General features: G+C 41.3%; 1 protein-coding gene across 2 annotated transcripts; it reads left to right on the top strand.

Moving 5' to 3' along the window:
- Window positions 3,911–21,053, top strand: LOC110394543 (von Willebrand factor D and EGF domain-containing protein-like). 2 transcript variants are annotated; one of them, XM_021388455.1, is made up of 5 exons: window positions 3,911–4,142; window positions 13,115–13,210; window positions 17,685–17,789; window positions 18,547–18,642; window positions 20,600–21,053. In XM_021388455.1, exons 1-5 carry the CDS (start codon window positions 3,926–3,928, stop codon window positions 20,707–20,709), a joined length of 624 nt encoding a protein of 207 aa, XP_021244130.1. In that variant the 5' UTR covers window positions 3,911–3,925; the 3' UTR covers window positions 20,710–21,053. The 2 variants fall into 2 exon arrangements, with proteins under 2 accessions (XP_021244130.1, XP_021244129.1); XM_021388454.1 differs by lacking the exon at window positions 3,911–4,142 and adding an exon at window positions 9,916–10,243.

A 22,134-nucleotide genomic window follows, 5' to 3' on the forward strand; every position in this document is an offset into this window, starting at 1 on the left:
GGATAAAAAAGCCTCTGGGGGAAAAAGCAGCTAGCTGCCTTTAGCCAACAAACGGCAGGAAGTCATACTTCACATGGCACTAGAATAACACAAATGACATAGCAATGCAGAAGCTAATAAAGGCAGCCATTCTGCTGCAGGCGAGTAATTGAGAGACATGGGAAGCACTTTTAGGGATGCCAAAAATACATCATTATTGGCTGTTTGATGGGACATGTCAAAAAGCCACAATCAGCAGAAAACTAAGACATTTGAATAGATATATCTGTTGCAGCTTGTACAATATCCTATAGATGTAGAGCTGATGTCAAAGACGGATGTTTAGGTATTTATGCTCCAGTCTAGCTCTCTTGTATACATGAAATGTGAACAGCCTAGATCTGAGCAATCCTCAGGTCCCAGAGAGACAATGGGATGTACTATATCGAGTCTACATCTCAGTCCATTGCAAATCCATAATGGTCAATACTGAATGCTGGGATTGGAAAGAAGACAAAAAATCTTACAGTCTCATAACTGCTCCATTCACTTTGCTAGACTGCATTGTGCATTGACTTCCACATCAGCTTACAGATAATAGCGATAGAGGAAAAGGAGCTGTGAATACTGTATGACACCATGAAGGTGTTCTTAGCAGTAGAAAACTGTAAATAAAACTTCCTTCCACTCTTGGACTATTTTTAATCTTGCCGAGAAGTGGAACAAAAACAATGACCCAAACTTTTACACTTGTAGTTTTTGCAGCTTTCGTTGTTTGGTACACCTTCAAAATCAGCCCTACTTGGTTTTGGCCATGTACCACTTATAATACTTATGACTACTCTCATTACCTTTTCAACAGAGAAGATAACTTACAGAAATAGCGTACAAAAGTATACACAGTAACAGTGGGATGAGCCTACTACTGGCTAGAACCTAGGTAAAAATGCTGGGGTTTGGTGGAATGATTTTTGTGTACGAAAAGTGATCGCTACCTGGTTTTGATTATGCTGCTCAAGAGGAGTTTGTGTTTAATTTTTCACGGATAAAAACTAATGCAAGTGTAAACAACTAAGGCTTTGACAATGTCTTTTATATCTCCTGCCTTCTTTCTGAAGAATAAAGTACTTAAGAGGTTGATGTTATACACAGAGTTCTTAGTCAGTGCAGGGATGTTGGGGCTGGATGGCTCCTGGTGCTAAGGAGGCAGTAACCAGGTGTCCTCGGAGCTATCAGCCTTGTATTCTCATATAACAAAAATACCGTTTTTAATGGTGAGTCAAACATTACCAATGTTTCATATTGATCACTGAGTGTAAAGTTCGGTGTAAATTGTGCCTGGAACATTTGAATGCTCCCCCTGAGCTGCTGAAGACAAAGCAATGGCCCTGTTTCTGTGATCTTCAACCCATTTTCTCCTCTGAGTGCCATTATAAAGCATGTGAGAAGAAAGATCTATGATCTACAGAAGAGAGCACAACTGTTTTGTCGCCTTATTCCTTGCAAATACGTATTGATTTGCGATCTCAGGGCTGACTTATTTTAAGGTGTCAGGACAGTAAGATGCCAAGTTTATCATGGCAAGTGGCCAATTTCAGAAGTTCTATCAGAAAAATGTAAATAACAGTCCTGAAAGAATCAAGTCCATCATCTTCTAACAATTAATTTTCTTTAAATTGCCCTAAACATTAAGTGGTCCATTGTATAACTTTGTAAGGAAACGTTATAATTGACATCTGCAACTGAAATATTTTTGTACACTCCTTCAGTCAACCAATGCATAGGGTCTTAAAAGAAACCCCATGACTCCAAATATCAGAAGATTCTATATATATGAAAGGGATGCTACGCAACTGCTTACGCAGAATATATTTCTTAAATATAACCAGCAAGTATAGTCAGTAGTTGTCACTGTGGTGAAATACGGTTATTGATTAGAAGTGATTTTTATCTTTTGAAACTGCTGCCTCTGGACATAAATAATCTGACAGTATTAATTATATCATATTTATGTTTCATTCCATCCTGCAGAAGTGGTTTTTGTTGTTGTTTTTTTTAACCCTTAATGATTGAGTTTGGCAAAAATACTACGTTAAAAAGGGGAAGGTACGTTCAGGCATTGTTTAATCATCTTATTTAAAGCAAAAGTGATACTAAGTAATGCAGGACTAGACTTGTCATCACTGAAAATGGTAAAAATGAAACGTCAACATTAGTATTAGCCACAGCATAGGAAAGAGGCTTTCTTATGAGCTCTCTGCAGAAATGAGCATGACTTTCAGATTTCAACTTTTTTTTTAACTGTTTGAATTCTCTTTTCCTAAAATATGACATGGTGCATATGTCCAGTCTATCTATTAATCAATGGGCAGCAACATTAAATCTGGAAGCAGAGTAATCTAACATATAAATAGTGCAATATGAAAGTGTTAAGCAGCTGGCTTTTAACTGTGCTTACCTTCACCAACTTTATCCAGCCAACATTTTATTTTCAGTTGTCTGAAACACTTCTGCTGAACTTCTTTCCACCATGTTTCAAGCTAGAATCCTGTTTGCAGCAGCTTTGCACTCCTCTGCTCAGCATCTAAGTCCTACATATGTGGTACAGCATCCATTCCAATGGGAGTTCTAAATGGGAGCTGCCTAACAACTTTCTGTTGCCCCACCATTTATGAAGTGGTTGTGCTATTCAATTATCCCTCAGGAGTGCTGTGAAAATTAATAGAATCAGGCAAGTTGATAACGAACTTTAAACTTGTCATGTGTTGCTAAGCTTCTACGTATTATTTGTTATTTATTTGAATTACCACTTCCTTTGTTCAGAGGTAGATTTGAGATAAAATGACATCACGACATGAAAAACATAGAAATATGTATCAAACCAAATTTATTAACCATCAGCTGCCAAACTAAAGTTGTCTCTGTCTGTGAGCAGTAAAGAAGTGATTGTACTTTTTTTTTTTTTTTTTTTAATAAGGGAGCATTCACGGTGCTGATGCTTTGAATGAATTCCAGCATGAGTAATTACATCCTACCATATCTAAATATCAATTAGATGTGGTCTTTTTTTACCCATTTCCTGTGCCACATTGCTGGGTTGCGTTGCTGAGCACTGTGGAACAGTAGACACATTCACCATAAAGTTGGCAACATCTTTATGGCAGACAAAGTGATATCTTTATGTCCCAAAGATGAATCTTCAGATACTTCCTCAGACACTGGTTTTGCTCCAGGGCAGCTTGAGTGGTGTTACTTTGGCTTGCAGCAGCAAAAGAGTGTGCAGGGATTATAGTACAATAATAACTATATAAATACTAAATGATTAATACCACATTTGATACCTAATGTGGACAGTTGATGGATACAAAGCGGAATCCTGTGAGGCCGAGATTTAACTTCTGGCACAATAAAGTAACTGCTCCATACTGGGTAGGGCAAGAGGGAGAATGTTATTTACTCTCTTGAGATTTTCTTTGAGTTTATCGGGATGAATTGTGAATGTGGACTTTCCACTCCAATTAATTTACAGAACATTACATCTCTGGTATTTATATTGTGTTCAGTGGTGTGGTAGCTGAGTTACACTCAGTAGTTACACCAAGTGCTATTCAATTATTCTTTTCATTGGATATTATGCCAAATTTCTTGGAGGGCAAAAGATAAGATTCAGTGAACAAAAAAATTGTTTATTTATGAGAGACATGGTTGGGAGCCCACGAGTGGTGAGGAAATCAAATTCTTTTCATATGCTTGCAAGCTGACTTTAGCACCTCAGCAGGGTGAAGAAGAAAAGAACTATTTAGGTTTGTCTTTGTAAAATACCGAGCCCTTTAAACTCCACACCGTGCCAAAATTCAAGGTTTTGGGAACCTTGCAGTATCATGCCCTTTACTTGCTGGTAATGTGGGGCCTGATACCACAGTGCTTAAGACAAGTTGGTTTCTGAATGGCTTCAAAGGCAGCTGGATATCATACTAAAGTGTCTAGGAATCTCAGTTCATCTGGACTTTGGTCCTTAGGAGACATTTCTGCATATGAAAGACATAAATCAAATTTGCTGAGGACGCACTCTATCCCTCAGCAAGTTTACCAGAAGACTGTTCAGCAAGACCTGGACAGGCTGGAGTGTTGGGTGGAGAGGAACTTCATGAGGTTCAACAAGGGTGAGTGCAGAGTCCTACACCTGTAGAGGAATAACCGCATGCATCAGTACAGGTTAGGGGCTGACCTGCTGAAAAGGAGTTCTGCAGAGAAGGGCCTGCATGTTCTGATGGACAGTGGGTTAGCCACGAGCCATCAGAGTGCCTGTGAGGCTGAAAAGGCCAATGGCATCCTGGGGTGTATTAAAAAGAACGTGATCAGCAGGTTGAGGGAGGTGATCCTCCCCTTCTATTCTGTCCTAGTGAGGCCATATCTGGGGTACTGTGTGCAGTGCTGGGCTCCCCAGTTCAAGAAAGACGGGGAACTTCTAAGGAAAGTCCAGCAGAAGGCCACAAAGATGATGAGGGTCCTGGAGCATCAACTTTCTGAGGAAAGGCTGAGAGCCCTGGGACTGTTCAGGCTAGAAAAGAGAAGACTGAGCCACGATCTTATCAATGTTTATAAACATCTAAAGGATGGGTGTCAAGAGGATGGGGCCAGGCTCTTTTCAGCGTTGCCCAGTGACAGGACAAGGGGCAACGTGAACAAATTGGAACACAGTAAGTTCCATATGAACATAACAAAGAACTTCTTTACTTTGAGCGTGACAGAGCACAGGAATAAGCTGCCTGGAGAGGTTGTGGAGTCTCCTTCTCTGGAGATATTCAAAACCCACTTGGACATTTTCCTGTGCACTACTACTGGGGAACCTGCTTTAGCAGAGTGGTTACACTAGATGATTTCCACACAGCAACAAAATGTAATGAAATATTGGTGAGAAGGTTCAGCCTCTACTGCCATACCACCAATATTCGCCTCTGATGTCATGGGACAACATAATAAAATAAGGGGCATTACTTTCAGAGCAGCCCTTGTATAACACTTCTGCTCACCTAGCTCACACATGGGCATGTCTGAAGATAAATTCATTAATCATTTTACTTCTTTTAGCAGAATTATAGTATACATATTTTTCAAATACCTCTGTGGCCCAATAGCACTGAAGGACAGATCAATATGTGAACTGTCAACAAAGAAGACCGATGTTGGTCATAAGTCCCTATTACCTGAAAGATTTGACATGAATTTGAGTTGGGATACAGCTTTGAACACAGCTACTTAACTGTATCGTTACCTGATGGCTCATCTATAACATGACAGAATGGAAATCAAATTATGTTGACAAGTACTTCTACATGTGCATATTAATTGTGATGCTACACTTATATATGTAATGTCAGGTGTGTACATCTGGATGACACACAATATTAGAGATGATTAAGTACAGCACTGGTCCAGCTGTAACCATGCAGCTGCGATTGAGTCAGTGCTTTGGACTGCACATACTGTACAGCGCAGGGAAAGAAGTTAGCTGTGTAGCACACCTCCTAATATTAAATCCCACCTCAGTAAACCTAATAAATGAGCTACTCATGTTTTATTATTGCATATCACCACTGTGCAATTACTGTCTAAAATTTCATATTCTGGTTTTTAGGTTTACTATTTTCTTACAAGTCAGTAATTTTGTGAGCAAGTTGTGCAGCACTACTGCTGGCCGACTAATAAAATCCCATGACATGTGAAGCTCTTATACTTCTTGAACACTTTTCACAATGTAATGAAACAGGTCTTTGAAATGGGCAAGAGAAGTGCAGCTGTTCTAGAATGGGGCGTTTCATGGAGAGCCCTGTCCTTGTACCTGTTCTGCCTTGCATGGAGCAGAATCACAGCTGAGGTCCTTAGCTTGGGTTATAATGTGGGTTTGACATCATCACTGTCTTATTCTCTAGGCTGGAGAGCAATGCCCCCAGTGAGGCTGTTAAATATTACTATCTATGATGCAGGTAGCCAGTAAACAGAAGGGTGTACACAATCCTCTCTCAACTGCCTAAATAAGCAAGAGATGAGCCCTTCAATGTCCAGGTTCTAAAACTGCTTTATCTGCTTTTCAGTTTGAAGCTAAGAGTCAAGTATAACAATTATAACATGACTGAATGTGAGTTTTCTTTGTGAAAAGTGAACTGTATTAGCAACCTCATTAACTGTAACTTTTTTTTTTTAATCAGATTGTGCTTCTAGGACTAAATCATGTCTGATGCATGGAGGCATTTCTGTTTTCAGTGAAAACCCCTGTTAATATCACGCAAGCCCCCTTAAAATGCAGACATGCACTCAGCAAATTTCATAAGCCCTGAGATGAATTTAGATGCACAAAGATGGTGAAGCAGCCTAATCCTTCCTACATAAGATAATGTTTAAACAAATTTATTTCACTCAGTGAAACACCTGGGCAAGCTTATTTAATATAGTCTTTGCATTTAATTAGCTCAATTGAAGGGGCACCTGCCATATTTCAAACTATGATTATTTCCTTTCTTATTAATTACTTTAAGATCCTCAAATGAAACCTGGAAAGAGATGCAATTAAAAAAGAAAGGAGAAAAGAAAGAAGGGGGGAGCTCTTAATTAATCTGAGCTACCATAAGTCATCTTTTTGGAATAGAGAAGATGGGATAAGGGACTGAAAACAAATAGTACTTTAAAAATCAGACTCTCAACATGAATAATGAGAATAGTCATTAAAACCTGAAAAGAATTTGGTGTGAATGAATTGTTGCCAGGCATTAATATCAGAAACTCTCACTTTCATGCTAAATCATCATAAGGAGAAAAGTCAGAAATAGAAAAATAATTATGTGAAGAACTCACTATGGTCAAAATTATTGGCAGAATTCAAGAAACTGTAAAATTATGATGTACCCAGAGAACAGCATAGCCCACAGTCAGCGTCTCCGTTCTTTCTCTCTTTCCCCTCTTGTGGGATTGGCATAAACAAAGCTATTCCATTTGGGAAGAATTTATTCCCTAATATGTATCTGGCAACCAATTTCACCAAGAGTGCTCTAACTGCACGATCCAATTACCCTTACATTTACAAGAGGGAATACTGAATATGAAAACACAACTGGAACTGCAATAGGAAAAGGATACAGATACTTTTATTCTAGATAGCAAACTTGCAAACTATGACAACTTAAGCACAAGTACTTATATCACTGGTGGTTTTTTTTCAGCATCAATACTAATTGAAAAGGTGTTTGCACATTAGCAATGAATATAATTGTGCATCGGTATTGCCTAAAAGTTGCTCTGGTTGCCTGGGTACAAGCAAGAGGAGAATTTGTGCCCATTTTAGGCAGTTATTAAGTACTGCACATGTAGGTTTCTCCTGTTTAATCATTTAACATGTCACTTTGCTCTTTGAAAGGTTAAGTACAGTCTTGCAAAGATTATCATACATGTACCTTAATCTTTACAAAAAGTAAGATAGCACTCTGTAATATTAGTAAAAGATTTCCCCTGTATTTTAATCTCTCTTGGGAGTATGTGTTCCACACTTCACTGATATGAAATCAATTTTTCTGACAGAAACAGGTTTTTTGCCTTTTATTCCATCAAACAGTTACAAACTTTAATTTCCAATCAAAGCGAATTCAGTCATCAGGTCATACTACTGCTTCACCTAGTCAACAAATCAAGCTGCTTTACGCTCATCCTGAAACTTATTCGAAGTCAAATCTCACTGCTTAAGTAAGGCTTGCTTTTTCCCTGGTTTTACAGAAGACATGATGTTTATTTCACTTTTTTTTTGCAGAAGTATGTTTTCTCTATCCTTTGTGTAAGTGTTTTTACTGTCTTTTTATTGCTATTAGTCAATAAAACTCTTCTGAAAAAACTCCCTTGGGCTCAATCTTGGCATTGAAAGCATGTGCTTTCTCTGGGAAATACTTAAAAATGATAGGAAATGCTCATGAAAGATGGGCAATAATGAGGGGGAAAATGTTTTCTCATCTTTTTTTTTTGTGTGTGTGTTCTTGTAACTGAAGCTATTTTCACATTTGAACTAAAACACTGGTGTTTTACTTGTCGCAGAATGTTATTCAAACAATATATTCCCAGAGACTTCATGTGGGGTGAGGAGTCAGCTTGAAATTCATATTCCTTCACTTTTTCCCATCTGCAAAATGGCAGTGAGTTCAATACCTCAGTCCTTTCCCTTCCTCAAACTGCCTCTGAAGTACTATGTCACAATGTTCATGCCTGAGATTGACCTTCAAGACAAAAATGAGAAGAAACTAGAGTTTCTCATCTAGAAGAGACAAGAAATCAGTTACATTACAAGAGTTGTGATTAAAAGATGTCATCCTGAAAACAGGTGCAATGGCCAAAAACAGGCATCGTCCTCTTCTAGGTTTCATGGTAAAATGATCTCACGAGAACCGCGTAGAACATAGTCCAGCTAAATAACCACCTAGTAGCTGCTCAGTCATTAAACTTTTTATATTCTGATTGTATATCTTTCTCCAACTCTGTATTTTTTTTTTCATGTAGAACTGGCCATCCAGTTTAGAATCATAGCATCTTTCAAGTTGGTAGGGACCCTTTAAAGGTCATCTAGTCCAACTCCCCTGCAATGAACAGAGACACCTACTGCTGAATCAGGTTGCTCAGAGCCTCATCCAGCCTGACCCTGAATGGCCTCAGGCACAGGGCATTCAACAGCTCACTGAGCAACCTGTTCCAGTGCATCACCACCCTTACTGTAAAAAACTTCTTCCTTATGTCCAATCTAAATCTCCCCTCTTTTAGTTTGAAACTATTTCCCCTTGTTCTATCACAACAAACCCTGCTAAAGAGTCTGTCCCCTTCTTTCTTAGTGCCCCCTTCAGATACTGAAAGCCCACTCTCAGGTCTCCCTGAAGCCTTCTCTTCTCCAGGCTGAACAGCTCCAGCTCTCTCAGCCTGTACTTGAAGGGGAGGTGTTCCAACCCTGGGATCATTTTTGTGTCCCTCCTCTGGACAAGCTCCCAACAGCTCTGTGTCTCTCCCATACTGAGGACTTCACACCTGGATGCAGTGCTCCAAGTGAGGCTTCACCAGCGCAGAGCAGAGGGGCAGGATCACCTCCCTCGCCCTGCTGGCCATGCTTCTTTTGATGCAGCCCAGGATATGGTTGGCTTTCTGGGCTCTGAGGGCACAACACTGGCTCATGCTCAGCTGCCATCCACCTGTACCTTCAGTTCCTTTTCAGCAGGGCTGTGCTCTATCCTTACATCCCCCAGACTGTAGTGGTAGAGGAAGTTGCCGCAACCCAGGTGCAAGACCTTGTACTTGTCTTTGCTGAACTTCATCATGTTCACCTAGGCCCACTGCTGGAGCCTGTCTAGGTCTTTCAGAATGGCATCCCATCCCTTGGGCACTGACTGTACCACTCAGTTTGGGATTATCTGCAAATGTGCTGAGGGTGCACTCAATCCCACTGTGAATGTCACTGATGAAGATACTAGAGAGCATCGGTCCCAGTGCTGTTCCCTGAGGCTCAAAAGCAGCGAGTGAAATTCTTTGGTCAGTTACTTGCTTCAGTATTCCTCCCTGATTTGAAGAAAATAAAAATCAAACTCCATAGGTTTTACAGCCATACTGACAAGTGCAGGTATGCAAGACCTCATCCCTAGCTCCCCTGGGAAGGGCCCTGAGCTCCAGCAGGGCACCTGGGCAAGGTGCAGAGCTGCTGCACCTCTGTGTGGTTTTAACCCCGGCTGGCTCCAGGCACGGCTGAGGCCTGCAGTCCCGACACGGGCAGCAAGGCACTTGAGTTTGTAACCCAGGGCTCGTCCCCTGCACCTCGCGAGCAGCCTGAGGTGGGGCAGCGGGGGGCGGCCGCGGCGAGGCGGGAGGAGGCTGACGCCGAGAGGCGCTAAAATGGGGGTGAAAGGGTGAGGAGGGGGAGGAGTGGAGGAACACCGAAAGGAGAAAAACGACAGGAGCGTGAATGAGCGGGGGGAGAAAGGGGAGCGAGCGGGAGCCGAGCAGAACGTCCCGGCCATGGCGCGGCAGGCCGGGGGAGGCGAGGGGCCCCGCCTGCTGCTGGCGCTGGGGCTGGGGCTGTGGCTGTGCGGGCTGCGGGGCGGCGGCGCCCAGTACCCCCGCGGGGCGGGCCGGCCCCTGGGCTGGGGCCCGGCGGCGGCCTGCAATCCGCGCTGCCTGCACGGCGGGCTGTGCCTCGGCAATGGCACCTGCGTCTGCTCCAAGGGCTACGAGGGCGAGCTCTGCCAGCACGGTAACAGCGGGGCGGGGAGCGAGGGGTAGGGCGCGCGAGGTGTGAGATGGCGGTGCTGTCTGTAGGTCGCATTTTGCTTCTTACAGGTTGCCTAAATGTCCTGGGCTTCTGCACTGGCTTGTTTTTGTCGTTTTCCCTATGTACGTGTACACTTCCCTGAGAAAGGAGAGATGCTTTTTGAGGCTTGGCTGCCGTCTAAACGTGAGGAACATGAACTGATGTTTCTAGGTGGGATTAGTGAGATGAGTACTAAGGACAAGCTGAAAATGTGTGCAGAAGGAAGGTTGCTCTCTGGGTCCCTTGTTTATTCTGACTACGTCGTGCTCGTAAAAACATGGGAACCCAGGTGTTACGTGACCAGCAGTCTCTGGGATGTCCCACTGCCCTGCTGGGAAGTGTGAAAGCCTGTTCCCGTGGGTGTGCGCAACATGCCCGAGTTCTGATTCATGTCTTGAAAAGTTTAACTGTAGAGCACTGTGGCAAAAAATTCAGTAACCAGGAAAAACTGTCTTGCCTTATGTCATGTATGAAGACGTGATGTAGTTTGTGTTGTATTTCATCTACTCCTCGGTGCACATCATCTGAGATGCAACGTTTTTAAACTTTGAAATGGGATGTGTGACAGGTACAGAAAATTGTGTTCAGTGTTGTAGGCATTCAGGGAGTGCTGCTGTTTGGAGGAGGCAGGTCAGCATGCAGTGGGTGGTGGTACACGGTAATGTGCTGTATTGATAATAATGTGCAGCGTGAATAGCTCTGCAGCACGCACCACTCCAAGCACCTGTTGGATCCCAACCCTTTTGGCTTTGGAGATGTGAAAGGTCTGAACTAGGGAGGTGACTGGGCTGGTATTGAGGGAACCACTGAATGCCATCAATGCAGAAGGAAAAAATGGGGAGAAATGAGACATCATAGCTTGTTCTGTCACAAAAAACTTCTGAATTAACTTTTCCTCTTCTTACTTACAAAAATCATACAAATGAAAGACGGCACCTCTATCTGACTGTGTGTGCACAGTGCTTTGCTTTTTATGTGAATGTCATGGTCTTGAAGGAGTGGGGCAAAAAAAGTGTGATGTCTCTTGCATTCGCTGGCTCTTGAGATACAGATGAACAGGAGAAGGTCTGTTCTGTCATTTAAACGAACAGGAAAAAACGTGACGTTTTGGGGGAAAAAAGTCTAATTTTTAAAATAGATGGTTTTCAAACTGTTATTTGAATTTTTGATTGCAAGCTAAATGGATCCAATAGTATACACAGAGCTTTGCTTACTGCAGCTTTCAGAATAATTTTAGCCATGCAATTGCAAGTCATGGATATAATGGAGGCATAATATTGAGCGAGACTTTTCCTAGAGCTCATTCTCGGATGGAGTGGGGTGCTTAGACAAGAGTTTTACTACTTAGCCATCTTGCACCTAGTAGAATCGCAGAGGCAGGTGAGGCAGCATGTAGAAGTTCTGGTGGAGATTCTACCTATGAGCAGTCTTTGGATGTCTGGACACAGGTACTGTAAAATAGTTCGAGTGCTTCAGGCTTATTAAGGGAAGGCAAAGAACAATTGCGGATATTTTGGCAAAGGGTAAAACCAGCATAAGGAAAAGATGCACAGTTCATAGGCTGTGGATTTCAGGATAAAATCCTTTCATCAAAACTGCAGCCCTGTATTGAAATGCTTTCTGAAGCCTTATGGAGAGTCTTCAGCTCTATCCTAGAAATATATCTAAGTATTTGGCTGTCAAATGGTCACAGTTAGCCGATGAGAATAGTGTAGGGTCCCAGCACTGCATAATACACAACACTGTCCTTTTAGGATCTCATTGCTATTCTCTTGGTTTCTTTCCTGTTTCACACCAGTGATTCCTACTTGCTATGCTTTCTTCATGCTAGTGATACCAAATTTAACTGTTTGGTCTTCAGGGCAGAGCCACTCTTTCTCTCTCTGTGCAACTCCACAGTGATATTCTGATACCACTGCCATATTGGTATTTTGGCGACAGAAACAAATACAATAAATCTGTGAAATAACACAAAAATAGAATTTTCCTTAAATTGAGAGCTCTTTTGTGTTATTTCCAACGAACTGAAAGTATCTGGTAAAAAAGCTATGTAGTGCTGAATGGTTCTTTCATACACGTCTGTGTCCTTATTTGCATGCAAGTACTCATTCTACAGTTATTAATATGAAAAACCCTGTATTCCTCAACTGAATTTTGCCCTCACACTGCCACCAAGCAGCGGTCTTATTCAGTGCTCATCTTTTTTCTCCCCACTGTTCCAGAATTCTCACTCATCCAGGCAAAGGATAAGGCAGTGTGATGTAGAGAACTCTCGCACCTGCAGTTAATTCAGATGAAACATGTAGGGTCCTAGAATTTGGGTGTGAATAAGCAAATGTTTTCTCAGAAAGCGGGTCTGATTGAGGAGTGATTTAGCACTACCTAAAGGAGGGCTATGTGTTGGGTAATTTATTTGCAGTCAGACTGGACTTACCTTGAATTTTGCAAAATTGAGCTTACACACAAGTCATTTCTTCTTATCACCTCTTTTCTCCCCTGCCATTTCTTGCCTTAAATTATCAAAAGCTTCTATCACAGTCCAGCTGTATTCCTTTCACTTTTTAATATGGCCACATCTTCTCTCTGTTCTGTCTATGGTACAAGTGCTTCCTTAGTTCTGAGTGTTTAAAAGCTTCAAAATGGTGCTTTCTGTGCAGGGATACCGTGCACAACATGGGACGGCAGAGCAAATACATCTTAAGAAATATGAAGACAAACTGCATATTTGGAGACTGAAAGAATGCACATTTCTTATGTACTTAAGCATTATCATCAGTAAGCTTCATGGAGGTTTGTTTGTTATCTTTCTTACAGCAACATGTTATCCAAAATGCAAAAATGGTGGAGAGTGCCTGAGACCTGGAAAATGCCGATGTCCACCTGGCTATGGGGGTAGATACTGTCATAAGGGTGAGTAAGACACAACAAGTGTTAGCACAGAGAGGCTCACAGTTGACAGTTTAAGTGTTTTGGGGACTTCTGAAATCCAGCCTGTAATGCTCTTTGAAATAACGAGCTTAATTCTCTAGGCTTCTGACTTTACTGTCAAAAAATGCATGGCCTAAAGCATGGATGTTCAACCTTTTGGCTTGCCTGGGCCACATTCAGTGAGGAGGAATTCTCTTTGGCCACATATAAAATATACAGGTTGCTCTGAAAGTAATGCCTCCTATTTATTTCCACAGAAACTACAGCAGGTGCAAAGAGCACAGTCACACTCTTTGATAAAGCAAACTCTCAGCTACAAAAAACTATTTTATAGTCACCACCATTAAATGTGCATTTTTGCTAGCGATGAACAAAAGCCTGCATGCCATGCTTATAAAAATCTGCACCACTGGAGATGTCATGCTGTCGCCACTGTTGAAACACACCATCCACTGCCTCACTGTGCTCACATCCACTGTTTGGTCTCCATAAATGTTCAGCAAATGCTGATGAATGTCAATAGATGCCATTTTTTCGCATGGCAGAATTCAGTGACACACCTTTGTTTCATAGGTACTTCTGTGTCAGATGCCGTTTTGTCAGACTGCTCCTCTGCTGCCATCTGTCACATGGCAACAAATTTAAGGGAATATTGGAAGGTTCGGCCTCTACTGCCACATCCCCAACATCCACCTCTGATGTTGTAGGCCAACATAATAAAACAGGAGACATTACTTTTGGAGCAGCCTTCATATGTAATATAGCAAGAAAACATATTTCATTTTTAACATTTTTTTATTAAAACATAGAGAGCAACAAAATCATAAAACTAGTGGGATACTTGACCTTGTTTTTGTGAAACAAATGCATCAGTCTGATTCAGTGGCAGTGGCTGCAATTCTTAATGAGTTCTCAAGGTGTTTGTCAGAGATTTTTGATGGAATTTTACTCTTACTGTGCTTCATCCTTGGAACAGTTGTTCACAAATGTCAGTACTGCCGAAAAGCAATGACATGAATATTGTGAAGCGAGGGATATTTCCTTCTGGTAAGACAGATCTTATAAAGGTTTCGTAAAGAAACATGGTCACATTCTTGAGCTGAATATCTGATTGCATCTCAGTACACTCCATTTGAAAATTTGCAGGTAATGTATATATGTTGACTGAAAATGGAGTTGCAACTGTAGCAAAAAATTGATGTTTTTTTCAACAATCTTTAAATCTACTCTCAAATTCCTTTATCAAAACAGAAAGCACAGCTACATACTTTTTGCTCTTTGCAGGACTGTGTTTAGCCAGTGTATCAAACTGCATACTGTTCTTTGCCATAACTTGAGCTGGCACTGCAGTGCGCCCTCCCCATGTCCCAGTTTCAGCCCAGACAGTGCCCATTGCTCCCTGGTGTTTGATTGTTGCTGGGTGATGGGTATGAGCCACTTGGTGGGGGAGAGCCACTGCCATGATGGCACTGGGCACGGGGCAGTTGCAGGATGGGCTGGGCCACGCGAGTGGGACATGCCTGAACTAGAGGGTCTGCGTGCTTGCAGGATAATAGTGTGGAGTGTCTGTACTGAAATGTATTGGGAGAATTTGAAATAGTTTTGTCTCTTGTAAATACACTGTTAATGTGTTATGTAATATTCTGTGTTTAAAATGCTGTTCAGTGATATAGCAGACTTCCAAAATAATCAGGTGGTTGGAATAGATGGATATTTCTGCATTAGGTGGCCAAAACTGGTGTAGCGTCTATAAAATGGCAATATTAAGGGCAAGCTGCTAAAGATACATGTGGCAAGGTATTGGTCATAGTGGGAGATAATAGCAGTGAGGAGTTACAAAGACCAATTTTTATGGTTTTGTGAAACCTAGCGTCAACGGTTTACAGGCATTTGGCCCGGTTCCGTGACGAAGGGGACGGGGGATCCACGGGCCCACGCACCGGGAAAAGGGAAAAGGGGAAAAGGGTAAGGAGATGGCCCTGAGAGCAAAGAACAGCGGCAACAGTCTGAGGAGAAACAAAACTAATTTACTAAATAAAATATCAGAATGCAAAACAACACACTATAATACAATATAATTACAATTTAAGCTGATAAATCCAATACAGAGAGAGAGAATAAGACAGAGAGACGATAAGACGGCTGGAGAGCGAGGTGCTGCCAAGACGAGAGACGGCGGAAAAAGGAATGAGGTCTCGTGATCTGCAAGTTTTTATACTGCGAGCTTTTATCTTTTCCCTCCGGCTGGAAAATGGTAACAGAGGAGAAAAGTACCGTGGGGACTGTAGTAGTCCTTCTCTTCTGAGAACTAGGTACATCCACTACATGATGTTATAATGTGAAATACCAATAACCGAAAATCACAAAACCATGACACCTAGTAAATATATGCATGGGTTGGAAAGGGCAATCCAGGAAACATTGCTTACCAGTCTGTTGATGATAACTCTTGAGTTCTGGGACAAAGAGGGAAGCAAACTTGAAACAGTTTGTAGGTATAGGGTAGTGGGCAAGATATCCCAAGAGAGTGAAGGAGAGAAAAGCATTGTTTTTCTTTCTGCAAAAAAGCCTCTGTGTGACTCTTAGAAACTTGCCAGCAGTTCTCAGTGAAAAGGCACCACTAAATTAGTTGGGCTGTTGCTAAGAGCTTGATGACCTTCCTTCTAACTGTGGTCAGAGCAGCTAGAAGCACCTTGCTGGAGTCTCTGTTTATTCTTGGTGTTTATCCTGTGGACATTTGCTTTATTTCCTTCCTAATGTGAAATAGCTGCAAGAGTTTACTTGGAGTGTAACCTCCTGGAGACTTGAGAAGAAACGTGACTAGATCCTGCAGATCTCTGACGTCTTGTTGTTGGGTTGTCTGTAGGATTTGGGGTATTTTATGAAGAAAGCATGACCTGAATGGTAACATCTACATTTGCAGAACCTCACATTATAGCTCTGGGATGTTAACGAGGTCGAATGGCAATTCAAATGCCACCGATAATACATTGATATAAAAATTGTTGACATTATAGAGAAATATGAAATATACAGATCTTCATCGGGAGACTGTACCGTGTAACACAGTACTGTGTAATGCACTGAGAAATAACTTTTCATTTTGAGTAGACTTAAGAGTACCGACAACGATGAGGTAAACTGAAGCATGGTCAAGTTCATTCTCTAGCAAACACTTCATATATTCTTTTTATTTCTTAAAAGCCAACTGAAAGTGTAGGTCGGTGGGATCTGTCTAGAAGGGAGAACTTGACTTTTTTCAGAGTAATCTGAATCAGAAGGAAGATGATATGTTAGGTTCTTGAACAGAGAAAGCAGAATAGGGATTTAGTTTGTGCTCATGCTGTAGGCTAGACTTGGATCTCTATCTGAGCAAATGTACTACTGTTTCTTGTGGTCTCCCTGTGAGGGAAAGGTTGTGGTGGAATATGATGGCTTATGAGCCTGTGCAAACTTGCTGTGAAGTGCAATGTGTTACTAAAAACAGTAACTTAAATTGTGTGATAGAGAAGCATGAAACAAGCTCTGAAGAGCTTTTCTGGTTGTGCTAGAGTTGACTTGTTTGCCCTTGCAGTTCAGCATTTGTACCAAAAATCTGTTCACTGAATTCATGCTCACAACGTGTGGTAGAAGAGAGATTTAAACTTAGGTGTGAAGTATTGAGCAGACATTCTGAGTGCCCAACATTATAATGAAGGATGGTTGCTTCTTTTCCATAAAGCGAAGAGGTTGTATACACTTAACACTCATTCTTGTGAAGGGATGCATTTGATTGTACGGAACAGTGATTATGCCGTATTTCAAAGGTGATATTGCAGTTCACAGTTGATACTAATCATACACATATCATCTGGCATAAATAATGCTTCGTTAATTGGGCCTTCAGGGCTTTGGTGTGTAGAACAGTTCTGAAATGAGGAGGCTTACTTAGCTGGCATTTAGTAAAGCACCACTTGTCTGGACTGTAGTCATAGTTTCATTTGTCAAAGTAATAAATCTCCCTCTCTTCTTCCTCTTGTTATGTGTAGGAACTGTCAGGAAATGAAATACGTGAATTCTTGACCAAGTTTTACTGACTTAGCAGCTCTGATTTGGCTAGATTGATAAGAATACCTGTTAGTAGTTGCTGTGAGGTAGCTGGTCAGTGTTGGTTTACAGTTTGGGGAGGGGGGGTTGGGGGAGGCAGTTGTGCCACCATGATAATCATGTTTGTTAGTACTCTCAGGTTAAATGGTCAACAAACTCATACTTAATTTTAACTACATTTTGAGTTGGCATGCGCTGACACGGTTCTGTCATCCTTGCTGATTCCTGATGGAAGTGTGCCTTGCAGTGAATAGTCAAAATCGTCTTTGCAGATGTGATAAGTAGTTGAAGATCAGCCAGCTCTGTAAAGATAATTACTCAGTTACCTATACTGCTCCTGAAATGTACTGTGCGTGCTGCTTCTCTGCAGTAAGCTGTGAAGGAGGCTGTCAAAATGGTGGGGAATGCATCTCTGTCAACGGCGTCGTGAAGTGCCTTTGTGCTTCCGGCTGGACAGGATCAAGATGCCAGGAAGGTGAGTACTGACACTCACATGCATCATCTCTACCACAGCTGACTGAAATGCTGACAGCCCCTAAGCCCTGTGAGTACATCCTGATGGCAGCCTGATGAGACTCAAGTAGTACAAACAAAAATAATTTGCTGGATAGATCATTGAAGCAGTCTCAGGTTTTTAATCTGCATTCTCAAGAGTGGATTTCCTTGATTTGTATAAAAAGAAATATACAACCTAAACCAAACTAAAGCTTGTATTTCTCCTAGGAGAAAACTTTCTTCAGTTTTATATCCATTAAAATGACTATATTACTTTGCTGTAAAGTAAGGATGATGAGACTACATTATCATGGCATGGGGCATATGTAGTATGTTGTGTAATTACATATAGAAAACATATCAGTGAAAATGTAACGGCAGCGACAAAAACCTTTTGGCTAATAACTATGGAAATGTCATTGCATTATGACAGAATTGAAGAGCCTGCGTTACTGGTATGTATTCAGAAAAAGTACTGTCAAATTATTCCACATTAAGGTGTGCATATGTTAACATTAGAACTAAAATACCTACTTGGTATATGGATTTTTTCTTTTTTTTTTTTTTCATTTCCATGGTCCCGGAAATGCCTTTAGAGTAATACTAGTTGAGCATCTGACCTGGAATAAAATGTATTTTGCCATTTTGATTTGTATCATCCTGAATATTTCATTCTGTCAGGATTCTTTTATATCAGTTTTATAAATCCTGCTCTCTTTCCCATTCTTTTCTTCTAGCAATTTGCCCTCAAGGTTGCCGGAATAATGGGGCTTGTGTGGCTCCTGGGATTTGTAGCTGTCCAGCTGGATGGGTTGGTGGAGCGTGTCACTTAGGTAAATAACTTTTGACATTTTCCTTGTATCCCCTTCTCTACTTGTTTGATTTACACAGTACAGTGTTCAAATCTTCAGCGCCTAACAAAGCTGCTAGAAAAGTGTCTTAGAACAGTAAATGAGTTCTTCTGCATACCGGGGATCTAATGTATACGCATCAGGAATAGGTGGCTTCTTAGCTTGGTCAGAAAGAAAGAACTTGTCCACCTCAAGTGACTTCAAATTCAGATCTTGATTGTTGCCAAATTCATTACTTTCAACACACTGTATTTCTGAAATATTTACTGTAAACTGAGATTCCAGTCTAAAGAACTAAAAAACAGCTATTATAGAAATGCTGTCACTACTGATATAGTTTAGAAACTTTGGTAAATTTTACAGATGTGGAGAACTGAAACTTGCTTCTCACTTCGAGGATAAATTGGGAGAATCAACTCCAGGTGTTTTTAAAAAAAAAGCAAAAGAAAGTTGTCTGTAATCAAGATTAGTACTGACTGGCATTCCTACTGAACAAATACATGCATTTTTAGAAAATTCTGGTTCACAAAAGCAGATGAAGATTATGAAACCTTTAATCTACTCAGAGCCGCATGGCCCTGTGTGCTTGTAACAGCACTGCCCTGATGCTGAAGGCAATAGTCCTGAGGCTGAAAAAAGGAAAGCTTTATGTTTGCTCTCTGGGAAACTGAAGGATAGCTCACCTAAATGTTACTTTTGACCTGGATATGGTGGGTGCAAGGTCTCTGGTTTAAATCCTCCTGTGTATGAAATATTTGTGTGTCTCAAGAAGTCCAGATTGGCTGGAATTAGTTCTTATGCAATATGTATATTATCTAACAAACAATAACAAATAAATACTTCAGTGTTCCCATTTGATTGGGAAAATGCTTATTCTTTGTATTCAACAGTGTATTGAGACAGAGAGTGATATTAAAAGGTAGGTATGGGACACAGAGAGAAATTGCAGAATGCCTGGTTCCACTCCCTGCACTAGCAATAATGGTAGAAGCAGTCAGGTTCTTAATGTCCAAATAATGACTGTGCTTGAAGTGGCTAAATCTTCATCCAGTTTGGCCTCTCTTGATAAAGGTGTGTGTTTGTTACCTCAACTGCTGTATGAGGAGGGGCACACTTACAGCTGGGCCTGCTTAGTTGCCCATTGCCCTTCTGGTCCCCTGCTCCTCTTAAGGAAGAATGGCAATGTGCAAGCAGCACCTGGTATGTAGAAACTGTTTGCACGTGGATGTGTGGATCCAGTAACTGCCTTGAAGAAGTTTCAGCAGAAATTTTTGTTGTTCCCTGTAGCAGAAGTGCAAAGTCATGGTGTGAACTGGTGATTGAGCACCTGGTGGGAAGGCAGGGCTAACCCAGGGGAGCTCAGGTGCACGCAGTGCACCTGAGGGACCAGAAGGAATGGGGCCAGGATCCACCCCTTCCCAGACCTCTTTAAGGGTTGGCAGTGGAGGTAAGGGGATCTGTTTGGAGATCCCTGAGTACCTGAGGCCTTCCAAGGGAAAGCAGATCTTTTTTTTTTCCTCCATTCGTTCCTGTGTCTATGGCTGCTGCATTTGGGCTTATCCTCACTTGCTGTAGCCTGGGAATTTGCTACTGCACTGTTATTGCTCTGCTTTCCATCATATTATGGCATTACATTCCCTCACTCTCATGGAGATATCTGTCTAAAAAACAGTCTGAACTTTAAAGAACAACAGAAATGATAGTATTTTAAAAGGGTAATGCAGCACAAATAAGGTTGGATGTACTGTGGCTGTATTCCAGTGAAGGCCATGAGGCTATAAATTGAGAGGCATTGCCTCTTGGTTCTTCCATTGTGCTTTTATTTATGCTGTCCCAATGTAGTCACCGGGGAACAATTCTGTTAGTACAGTAAGACAAAGAAGAAAAATGATCCTGTGTTGTGCAGGAGACATAGTGTGTGTCTGGTGTCTCATTTCAGCTGTATGTAAACTACCTTGTCAACATGGAGGAAAATGCATAGCTCCAAACGTCTGCAGATGTCGACTGCCGTACTCTGGTCTACAGTGCACAAAGAAAAGGAAGGAATGAAACAAAGCAAAGCTGCGTTTTCTTCTTGTAACTCTTCATACAGAGATGAAATCTGGGGGAAGAGATAGGGAAGAACTTAAGTGGTAACTAGTTTATGTCAGGTAGCTTTTTGTCTTTAGTATATTGAGTAAATGCTTTTCTCTGTCAAAGAGGGGTATTGCTGGTAGTAATAAAGCTGTTAAAAGTATCCAACTGTGTGTAGTGTATTATGCACTCTACTGTGTGTGTAGTGTATGTTCTTCTGCTGTTCTCATTTTTCTTCATAAGCAGAACTATTATGTCTTGGTTGATAGAGCTGACCTTGAAGTAAAATTTACTCTTCAAATAAAATACTTCAGAATGGATGTGTGCTCTTCTATCTGATTATTATTATTATTTTTCTGGCTGGAATTGTTGTGTTTTATTAGGAATGTGGGTTTTTGTGTTTTTGTTTTTTTTTTTAAAAAGCACCTGAAACAAAACCTTCTTAATTCAGATCATAAGAAGGGGTTGTTGGTGCAAGTATAACTTAATGTTTGTTAAGATGACACAGTGGAAAGGAGAAGCATGAAGCTTGCATCTTTCCAGAACTCAGCAGACTGCAAGGGATCTTATTAAAATCCTGATTATTGATTTCTGTATGCTTCCTGCCCTTTACCACAATCAGGTATGATCTTAATCAGTTAAGCTGTTTTTCTTTTTTTTTTTTTTAAAAAAAAAAAAAAAGTACCCATTCAGACAGTTGCACTGTTACCTTCTAAAAGCTTAATCCATACTAATACTCTAGAAGAGTCCTTATCTTGACTACTTTTACTATCGTAGTATCTGATCATCTCTCTGCTTCCAATTTCTTTCTTTTCCTTAGAAAAGAAATTTTCCTTAGAAAACATTTCCTGGGAAATGTTTATCTCCCTTTTAGAGATGTAGACATTCTTGATTCATGTTCAAGATTGTGTCTGCAGGAGCTACATAGTGGGAGACTATGGGACTGCAGTGAGGAAGAGCCCTGTTTCCTGCAGATCACCTGCCCAGAGGATGCTGAGGCTTCCCTCCTGGGCATGTTGCCCTCAATTGGGTTTTGCAGCCTTCTGCGTGGGCTGCAGATCTGACTGAGGCTTCAGCAGGCCTTGTTCCAAGTTTTGTCTGTCTTGTTTCTTGGAAGCTACAGCACAAGAAGGCTTTGCCAAAACATGCAAGTTGAACTGGGCAGGTCTCTAAGTAATGCCAAACACGGTAGCTCTCCAAGGGAAAATGAGTTAGAAGGACATATTTTCTCAGGGATGACAAACTACCAAACACTGATCAGAAATAAAAGGAACAGGGCGTTCATGTTTACCAAACTCTTCTAAAAGAGAAACAAAGCATCCTGAAGGCAGGTGGAAGATGTTGAACGTTGTATTTGTGAGGCTGCTGTTTTCTGGTAGGAAGCAGTTGCTGTGTTGTGTT

Source organism: Numida meleagris, chromosome 2 (genome assembly GCF_002078875.1).
Source record: "Numida meleagris isolate 19003 breed g44 Domestic line chromosome 2, NumMel1.0, whole genome shotgun sequence".
Lineage (NCBI taxonomy): Eukaryota > Metazoa > Chordata > Aves > Galliformes > Numididae > Numida > Numida meleagris.

Coding starts and splice junctions, on each gene's coding strand:
- LOC110394543 (XM_021388454.1), top strand. CDS start 10,009: ATGGCGCGGCAGGCCGGGGGAGGCGAGGGGCCCCGCCTGCTGCTGGCG. Junction 13,211..17,684: donor GGGTAGATACTGTCATAAGG/GTGAGTAAGACA, acceptor GCTTCTCTGCAG/TAAGCTGTGAAGGAGGCTGT. Junction 17,790..18,546: donor AGGATCAAGATGCCAGGAAG/GTGAGTACTGAC, acceptor CTTTTCTTCTAG/CAATTTGCCCTCAAGGTTGC.